Here is a 10,352-nt window from a genome sequence, read left to right as displayed (position 1 = left end):
AAACGGCCTGCATCCATTGTAAACACGGTCTCTGCCGTTAGAAATCGTTAACCAGGCTTTGTGAGCTTTAACAACCATCCCTTTGAGTTTAAAACGAACGTTTCCCAAAAGCCATCGAGATGGAGGTACTCACGGAGGTTTGTTACGGTAACAACCTGTGGTTTGCCATCTTCTTTCTTTCCGCAGCGTCGCAAACGGATCGGCCGGTCTCTTAGGTGACGAAAAAACGTCTGATCTCTCGACTGGAATGCTTAACGTACTAAGATTAGAAGAGTTAGTACTAAGAGTCGCATCTGGCCGCCGTAATTTTCTTCGATGATGTACTTGAAAATTTCGTGACGTCGTTTTCAAAGCTCTAGGGTCGATTTTAACCTTCGACCTTAAAGTCGATTTTAGCCTTCGGTGTGGCTCTGTACAACTTTTGCGGTGAAAAAGCTTGCGCGGAGTCTACAGTTGTATTTAGCCGACAGACGCTGGCAACGCAGAAACAGAATGACTCTTGGGCGGCGCAAACCGAGCGTTCAGCAAATTTCTAGCATTTTACGTCAAAGCGGACAATCTGCACGACAAATAAAGCTAACTTTCTCGTTGCAACAGTTAGTCACTGGATCGTTGGACGAGTGTGTACAGCTGTTTTGCGTCGAAAGCCGACCGGTGGTCGGATGCGACTCTTCTTTTCATTCGAAAATCAGAACCTGGCCATCAGTCGTGTATCACCATCGAATGCTTAATGTAGTGATTTCTCGAAACGACAAAAGCTTGTAAAACAAACAGCTTCGCTGTACTGTTGCCTAATATGTTAACGGATGGCCAGGAACAACCTTGGTCTGTAATGAATGAGTTCGTTTTTCCATTCGAGGCACTAATTACTGCAGTTTTAAAAGTCACCTAAAGTATAAGCTCATCTCTCCATTCAAGAAAAACAAGCATCAGAGTTTCGGAAAGTTTGCATGCACGACACCACCATCGATGATACTTAAACAAACAGAAAATGAATTGCAAAACAGAACCACTGAATTGCAAAACATAACAACGGACAGCTTGTAAAATGCATGGTGATGAGCTTCTTCAATCCAATCAAGGAACCAAGCATCACAGTTTCGGCAATGGTGCATGTGCAAATCAGCAAACTGTGATACTTAATCAAACAACTTCACTGTTTTGCTTAGTTTAAGAACGGATGGCTAAGAACAACCTCGTTAGTGAGTATGAAGTCATCTCTTCATTCCAGGAATTAATAATAATCAGAGTTTTAGAAGTCTCTTACGTGCGATACTACTATCAACGGTACTTAATCAAACAGCCTCTCAGAATGGCCTAGTTTGAGAACGGAAGGCTAGGAACAACCTTAGTAGTGAGTCATCAGTTCAACTTTTCATTCAAGGAATTAAGCATCTAAAATCTGAAAAATAAAAAGAAGAGCTCTTTGTTAGAAGTTCTTATTTTTATTTTTCCTCAACTTCTATTTCTTTTCTTTTTTTACTTTTTTTTTTTTAATGATAGTTTTTCTTTTTTTTATCTATTTTGTTCGTTTAAATTAATACAACAGGCGTTTTAGGTCGTTTCTGTAACATTATTTAACACTTTAAATTGTAATAAATATTTGAACAGAAGAAAATCCCTTTCGTAACGTTAAAATGTCATAAGAACATTTCATCTTTACCAAATACGCTTGTAAAAATAGTTTCACTTTTAAAGTTTGTTGTATATGTCTTTTAATTTAGTGAATCGCAATTTGGATTTTCTTAGGCGCACATCTACTTTAGTTGCTTTTTCTTAAAGAAAGGTCACCAGAGTTTTCTTACACAGCCCCTGCAGCATAATCTTTAACAAAATACTCTTTTGAAAAGTTTTACATTGAAATAAACAAAAGCCATTTGCGTAAGTAGAGATAACTTAGAGAATAAAAAGTGCATAAACGCCTCGCTACTTTGATGAAGAAGAAACGGATGACTAAATGCAACTTTTTAATTTCGTGTGCTATCTCTTTCGATTAAGGTACTTTTTGAATATTTTTTCAAAGAAATGTTAGCGTAGTTTTCCTTTTTTAAATTTAAATCATGTTTAAAGGTAGTTTTTGAATGTTTTTTCAAAGAAATGTTAGCGTAGTTTTCATCTATTAAATTTAAATCATGTTTAAAGGTAGTTTTTGAATGTTTTTTCAAAGAAATGTTAGCGTAGTTTTCATCTATTAAATCTAAATCATGTTTAAAGGTAGTTTTCGAATATTTTTTCAAAGAATTGTTAGCGTAGTTTTCCTCTTTTAGATCTAGCTTATGTTTAAGGTAGTTTTTGAGTATTTTTTCAAAGAAAAGTTAGCGTAGTTTTCCTCTTTTAGATCTAGCTTATGTTTAAGGTAGTTTTTGAGTATTTTTTCAAAGAAAAGTTAGCGTAGTTTTCCTCTTTTAGATCTAGCTTATGTTTAAGGTAGTTTTTAAATATTTTTTTAAAGAAAAGTTAGCATAGTTTTCCTCTTTTGGATATAGCTTATGTTTAAGGTAGTTTTTAAATATTTTTTTTAAAAGAAAAGTTAGCGTAGTTTTCCTCCTTTAGATCTAGCTTATAATTCAGGTAGTTTTTGAATATTTTTTCAAATAAAAATTAGCAAAGTATAGTTTATTTAGCATGACATCACAAAATACTAAACTCAAAAAGGCAAGATAAAGTATAAGATAAACGTAAAATAAGATATAGATGAAACAAATGTTAGGCTGCATAAAATCAAAAACTGCATTGCCTATCATAAACACAAATGTCTAGTGAGAGCTTTTAAAGGTCGTTCTTTTCGTCTTTTAATTTGGTGAATCGCGATTTGAATTTTCTAAGGCGCACATGTCTTTCAGTTGCTTTTTTCTTAAGGAAAGGTCGCCAGAGTTTTTTTACGCAGCTCCTGCAGCATAATCTTTAACAAAATACTCTTTTGTATATCATTACATAGAAATAAACAAAAACCATATGCGTAAACAGAGATAAATTAGAACGCAAAAGTGCATAAAAAGCCTCGCTACTTTGCTATAGAAGAAGTGGATGACTAGATACAACTTTGTAAATTCGTGCACTACCTCAATGGATTAAGGTATTTTTCGAAAGTTTTTTAAAAGCATAAATAGCGTAGTCTTCCTCTTTTAAATCTAGCTTATGTCTAAGGCAGTTTTTGAATAGATTTTCAAAGAAAGGTTAGCGTACTTTTCCACTTTTAAGTTTAGCTTATGTAGCTTGACAAAACAACACACAAAAAGACAAGATAAAGTATCAGATAAACGTAAAATAAAATATAAATGAAACTAAAGTTAGGCTGCATAAAAAACAAACAACTTAATAATCTACTAGACATGTTTAAGTTGAATTAAGTAAAGTCCTTTGCGCAAATTTGGGTAAATAAGAGAGTAAAAATCCATAAAAAGAAGAAGTGGATGAGTAGATACAATTTTTTAAATTTGTGTGCTATCTCTATTGAATAAGGTAGTTTTCGAGAGTTTTTTCAAAGCAAAATTAGCGTAGTGTTCCTCTTTTAAATCTAGATTATCTCAAAAATAGATTTCGAATAGTTTTTCAAAGAAAGGTTAGCGCAGCTTTCCTCTTTTAACATTAGCTTATGTAGCTTGACATCACAGAACACAAAAAGATAAAATAAAATATAAGACAAACGTAAAATGAAAAATAGATGTAGCTAAAGTTAGGCAGCATAAAAAACCAACAACATAATAATCTACTAGGCATGTTTAAATTGAATTAAATAAAATCCTTTGCGCAAAAATAGGTATGTTAGAGAGTAAAAGCGCATAGAAAGCCTCGCTACTTTGCTGTGAAAGAAGTGGATGACTAGATACAACTTTTTAAAATCCTGTGCTATCTCTATCGATTAAGGTAGTTTTCGAAAGATTTTTCAAAGCAAAAATAGCGTAGTCTTTCTCTTTTAAATCTAGATTATGTCTAAGGTAGTTTTTGAACAGCTTTTCAAAGAAAGGTTAGCGTAGCTTTCCTCTTTTAAGTTTAGCTTATGTAGCTTGACATCACAAAACACAAAATTCAAAAAGACAAAATAAAATATAAGATAAACGTAAAATAAAATATAGATGAAGCTAAAGTTAGACTGCATAAAAAAACAACAACGTAATAACCTACTAGAATCTAATAAAACCCTATGCACAAATGTAGGTATGTTAGAGAGTAAAAGTGCATAAAAAGCCTCGCTACTTTGTTTAAGGTAGTTTTTGAATAGTTTTTCAAAGAAAGCTTAGCGTAGTTTTCCTCTTTAAAGTTTGGCTTATGTAGCTTGACATCACAAAACACAAAACACTAAAAGGAAAGGTAATATAAAAGTTAATCGTAAAATAAAATGTAGGTGAAATAAATGTTAGGCTGCATAAAAGAAAAAAAAAATCGTAACATAATAATCTTCTATATATGTTTGGATTGAATTAAATGAATTCCTTTGCGTAAATATAAGCAAACTAGTGAGAAAAAGTGCATAAAGAGCCTCGCTACTTTGCTGCAGAAGTAGTGGATGACTATATGCAATTTTTTAAAATCGTGTGCTATCTCTATCGATTAAGGTAGTTTTCGAAAGTTTTTTCAAAGTAAAAATAGTGTAGTTTTCCTCTTTTAAATCTAGCTTTTGTCTAGGGTAGTTTATGAATAGATTTTCAAAGAAAGGTTAGCGTAGCATTCCACTTTTAAGTTTAGCTTAAGTTGCTTGGCATCACAAAACTCAAAACTCAAAAAGAAAAGATAAAATATATGATAAACCTAAAACATAATATAGATGAAACTAAAGTTAGGCTGCATAAAAAACCAACAACATAATAATCTACTAGGCATGTTTAAATTGAATTAAATAAAATCCTTTGCGCAAATGTAGGTATGTTAGAGAGTAAAAGTGCATGAAAAGCCTCGCTACTTTGTTAAAGGTAGTTTTTGAATAGTTTTTCAAAGCAAGTTTAGCGTAGTTTTCCTCTTTTATGTTTAGACTATGTAGCTTGACATCACAGAACACAAAGCTCAAAAAGGCAAGATAAAATATAAGTTAATCGTAAAATATAGATGTAACAAAGTTTAGACTGCATAAAAAACCAACAACATAATAATCTACTAGGCATGTTTAAGTTGAATTAAATAATGTCCTTTGCGCAAATATAGGAAAGTTAGAGTAAAAATCCATAAAAAGCCTCGATACTTTGCTGAAGAAGAAGATGACTATATGCAACTTTTTAAAATTGTGAGCTATCTATATCGATTTAGGTCCTTTTTGAGTACTTTTTCAAAGAAAAGTTAGCGCAGTTTTCCCCTTTTAAGATTAGATTATGAAGCTTGACATAACAAAACACAAAACTAACAAAGGCAAGATAAAATATAAGGTAAACGCAATATAATGTATAGATGAAACTAAAGTTAGGCTGCATAAAACAAACGGGTAACAATACTCTTCTATGTATGTTTACATTGAGTTAAATAAAATCCTTTGCGCAAATATAGGTATGTTAGAGAATAAAAGTGCATAAAAAGCCTCAGTACTTTGCTGTAGAAGAAGTGGATGAGTAGATACAATTTTTTAAATTTGTGTGCTATCTCTATCGAATAAGTTAGTTTTCGAGAGTTTTTTCAAAGCAAAATTAGCGTAGTGTTCCTCTTTTAAATCTAGATTATCTCAAAAATAGATTTCGAATAGTTTTTCAAAGAAAGGTTAGCGCAGCTTTCCTCTTTTAACATTAGCTTATGTAGCTTGACATCACAGAACACAAAAAGATAAAATAAAATATAAGACAAACGTAAAATGAAAAATAGATGTAGCTAAAGTTAGGCTGCATAAAAAACCAACAACATAATAATCTACTAGGCATGTTTAAATTGAATTAAATAAAATCCTTTGCGCAAAAATAGGTATGTTAGAGAGTAAAAGCGCATAAAAAGCCTCGCTACTTTGTTAAAGGTAGTTTTTGAATAGTTTTTCAAAGACAGGTTAGCGTAAATTTCCTCTTTAAAGTTTAGCTTATGTAGCTTGACATCACAAAATATAAAACTCAAAAAGACAAGATAAAATATAAGATAAACGCAAAATAAAATATAGATGAAACTAAAGTTTGGCTGCATACAAAACCAACAACATAATATTCTACTAGTTATGTTTAAATTGAATTAAATAAAATCCTTTACGCAAATATAGGTAAGTTAGAGAGTAAAAGTGCATAAAAAGCTTTACTTTGCTGAAGAAGAAGATGAATAGATGCAACTTTTTAAATTCGTGAGCTATCTCTATCGGTGTAAGGTAGTTTTTGAACAATTTTTCAAAGAAAAGTTAGCCTAGTTTTCTTCTTTTAAGTTTAAATTATGTAGCTTGACATCACAAAATACAAAACTCAAAAAGACAAGATAAAATATAAGATAAACGCAAAATAAAATATAGATGAAACTAAAGTTAGGCTGCATACAAAACCAACAACATAATATTCTACTAGAAAAGTTAGCCTAGTTTCCTTCTTTTAAGTTTAGATTATGTAGCTTGACATCACAAAACACAAAAAGGCAAGATAAAATACAAGGTAAACGTAAAATAAAATAGAAGTCAAACAAAAGTTAGGTTGCATAAATACAAAAACTGCATTGCCAAAAATAGAATTTGTTGTCTAGAAAGACCTTTTAAACTTTGTTTCTTTCGTTTTTTGACTTAGTGAATCGCGATCTGGTTTTTCTTAGGCGCGCTTGTTTCTTAGTTGTTTTTTTTGTAAAGAAACTTTATTCAGACGTTTTTTTTACGCAACTCCTTTAACATTATTTTTAACAAAGTATTCTTTTATACGTGTTTACATTGAAATAAAACCCTTTGCGTAAATAGAGATAAATTAGAGAGCAAAAGTACATAAAAAGCCTCGCTACTTTGCAGAAGAAGAATTGGATGGCAAGATTCGTGTGCTTTCTCTTTCGTTTAAGGTACTTCTTGAATATTTTTTCAAAGAAAAGTTAGCGTAGTTTTCCCCTTTTAAGTTTAGCTTACGCAGCTTGACATCACAAAACGCAAAAACCAATAAGGCATGATAAAATACAAGATAAACGTAAAATAAAATAGAAGTGAAACAAAAGTTAGACTGCATAAAAACAAAAAAAAAAAAAAAAACATAATATACTTCTATGTATGTTTACATTGATCTAAACAAAATCCTTTGTGTAAAGATATGAAAAAATAGAGAGTAAGAGTTCATAAAAAAGCCTCGCTATTTTGCTGAAGAAGAAATGGATGTCTAGATCTTTTAAAATAAGGAACTTTTTGATTTCTTTTTCCGAAAAATGGTTGGAGCAGTTTTCCTTTTTTAAATTTCACTTATGCAGTTTAACATCACAGGAAATATTATTTTGCTTTTTAACAAACTCTTAAAAACATCAGAAGTAATTCTAAATGCAACTCTATTAAAAGTTTTCACAGAATAACAAAACGACTTCTTTTTTTTTTTTTTAAAGATAAAAAAAAGTTTGAACTATCTTTAAATAAGAAATGTGAGAACAGTTTAACAGAACTTCTTGTTTATTATGTCTTTAGCGAAACAGATAAAAATATTTGCAAAAGCATAGATAAAACAAACTACACAAAAGGCCCATCTTTATTGCCAAACTGAACAAACTTATCTAAACTACATAAATGGTTTCACGATATTGCCATATTGAACAAACTTTTCTAAACTACCCTCTTTTTGAATTTTTAGCTTCATGTTTTTAATTTTGTCTTTAATATGGCTTTGGTAGGAGTACTTTTGCAAGACATGAATGAGCTTGTCACTGCTATGATTTGCCAAGATGCCAAGGTAATCTTTGTACGAGCAACTTGAGCTTACATCTGTAAACACGTCTTGCAAGATGTATGCCAACACCAAAGCTGCACATCGTGGAAAACTTCTGGTGTTGAACCATTCGTTGTGGCCAGGGCAAGCATTCAGCTCTTCAACTATTTCATCTAAAATTTTACAAACTCAAGTCATAACACAAAGTGATTAAATCAAATATTCATTTGGTTCTGAAGTAAGACAAGATTTATTCTGTTTTTTTATTTATTTTTTTTTTGTTGACCTTATTGTTTGCACTGATAGCAATAACTGGTTTTTGAAAGATTACCTAAATGGCATTGGCTAACTTCTGCTTTGTTTTCCTTTGTTCTTGGCTGAGTTGATCCTGAAATAAAATAAAACCATGTTCATTTTTCTAATTCATAAAAACCATCAACAGTTTCTAAGTGTTAGAGATGATAACAAGCTGTGCATGATTTCTAACGGTGATGTTTCTAACTTCATCATTAGAAATCGGGTAGACACAACTTTCTAAAAGTGCACTTAGCAATGATGGCTAGTTTTTGTTAACAGTTAACCATCTGAAATTGTGCAAGAAGAGGTTTGTGTTTATATATGTTTGTATAAATTAGGTTTTACATTACCGATGAGTTCTTGAGTGAAAGATGGCATTTCCAACTTGATTTTTTTTCTTCTTGGATCTTTTACTTCTAAAACATAATCAGTTTTAGTATCATTCACTTGTATAAACATTTAAGCAATCACAGAATTAGTCCTGCAACAAATACATACACACTTCTGTGTTGTTTTTTTGTTTTGTTTTGTTTTTTTTACAGCTCTAACAATAACAATAGGGCAAGGAGTTGATTTGGGCATTTTCATTTTTTGAAAGCGTGTTGAGATTTGCATAAAAATCAAAAATCAAAAATCAAAAAGAATTTACCTCTGGATGTAGAGGCAAGACTTTGGCTAAATAGGCTACCAACAGATTGAACAGCATAAGGTGAGAGCTGCTTTGCAAGAACAGTACCAGCCTGTTGGACAGGAACAGCTGAAACTGGATCAGATGAAAGAAACAAACTGGGTTTGGCCAATGTTTGCTGAAAAGCAACAAGGCTAGGAGTCAGAGGAACAGAAAAGACCTCTTTTGAAGGACAGAAAGCGACTTGCTGAGAAGGAGAAGCAGAAACAGGTTTGGCAACCACTTGCTCATTAAAGTAAACTGGAGAAAGTTTTGCATGGTGTTCAATAAAATCCGGTTCATCAGGAAATAATGTTAATGCAAGAGGAGAACAAGCTGTGCCAACAGGAACAGCTAGAGTCTGATCTACATCCATACAAACAGCTTGTTCGTTAGGAACTAGTTGTGCAAGAGCAGGGGATAGTTCAAGAACTGGACCAGCGATTGTTTGTTCAGATGGAACAGACGAAACAGGAGTTGAGGTAGGTTCACACAAGAAATCTACGGCATGGTCGTTGCTATCCTCTAAAGGAACATTGTTTTCTACAGCTGGAGAAAACGGAACCACTGTGGTACAGCTGAAAGTAGCAGCACATTCTTCAGAGTCAGAACCGGAGTCTAAATCTTCCTCAAAGATGTCCTCAACCTCATGAAAACCGTACTCCTCTGCATTAGTTTGGAGCCAGTCCATCACATCCTTCTCCTTCTTTGGTGGTCTCTCAGACTTTTCAACAGTCAAAGACTCTATGACTCCGAAGGACTGTCCGATGCCCAGGGCAAAGCGCAACTCCTCTGCAGCGTTCCACTGGGACACATAAGACACATAAAAGCTATCCATTGTGTTCCTGCTGTGCTTCATGTAGAGTGTAGCAAACCGCTCGCGATCTTCTTTGCTGTTGTTGGCAAAGTAAGTGGCTATCGAACCGCGAATGCAAGTGGGAGTAAGACGCTTCATGGGAATGTTTACTTGGCTTTTTCTGAAGCAGGACGTCAGGCAAGAGGAGATAGCAGAGGAACCCATCTGGTAAACAGGCACTCTAGTTGCACCGAGTGTCACACATTCGTCTTTGTTGGGTCTCATCGATGGAAAAAGGGGCCTGTAGCAGTCGCTCAACTCCAAAACAGTCTTGGTGTCTGCAGCCATGTAGTGAGAGTCGTTGACAAGAAGGTCTCTGTATCTCAGCAAATAAATATCGATCAACACTTTCAAGTCGTTCGGCACTAGAATGTTTTTGGCTCCGTACTTGTATGCTGTTTTGTAGCGCTCTTGCACAATGCAATATCCACACTCACTCTTCTCAGCAGCCATGTAGTCTCTAATGTTTAAAAGAGCAATGTTAGATTTTCTTAAACTGTTAATTACAGTGACAGAGAGCAGAAGATGGTTTCGTAGAGACACAGCATTGTCTCTAGTCGGTGTAAGAGACGGCTTTCTAATCGATTTAACTGTCTTACGTATGCAGACTTGCCATATTCGTTCAGCAAACTGACATTGATGATGTTGATGCATTTTTTGCTTTTCACAAGGCTCCTCCTCAAAGAACGAAAGGGCCTCAGCACTTTTTGTAACTCCTCCACCTTGCAGCGCAAACGTCGGATGGCCTCATGAGAAAGTCCGA

At 33.4% G+C, this 10,352-nt stretch overlaps 1 protein-coding gene across 1 annotated transcript; it reads right to left on the bottom strand.

Moving 5' to 3' along the window:
- Positions 1-7,497: 7,497 nt before the first annotated feature.
- Positions 7,498-9,110, bottom strand: LOC149876026 (uncharacterized). The gene is made up of 4 exons (XM_090075860.1): positions 8,716-9,110; positions 8,417-8,482; positions 8,101-8,157; positions 7,498-7,942 (listed from the first exon to the last, which is right to left on the bottom strand). The coding sequence occupies exons 1-4, from the start codon at positions 9,107-9,109 to the stop codon at positions 7,623-7,625; spliced, it is 837 nt and encodes a 278-aa protein (XP_089931986.1). The 5' UTR covers position 9,110; the 3' UTR covers positions 7,498-7,622.
- Between the last annotated feature and the right edge of the window lie 1,242 nt (positions 9,111-10,352).

Source organism: Hydra viridissima, unplaced genomic scaffold, assembly GCF_058129835.1.
Source record: "Hydra viridissima isolate aposymbiotic clone 2 unplaced genomic scaffold, HvirCarnegie_v1 scaffold_54, whole genome shotgun sequence".
Taxonomy (NCBI): Eukaryota; Metazoa; Cnidaria; class Hydrozoa; order Anthoathecata; family Hydridae; genus Hydra; species Hydra viridissima.
Note: the sequence above shows the minus strand (reverse complement) of the source record. Positions and strands in the feature narration are given on the sequence as shown.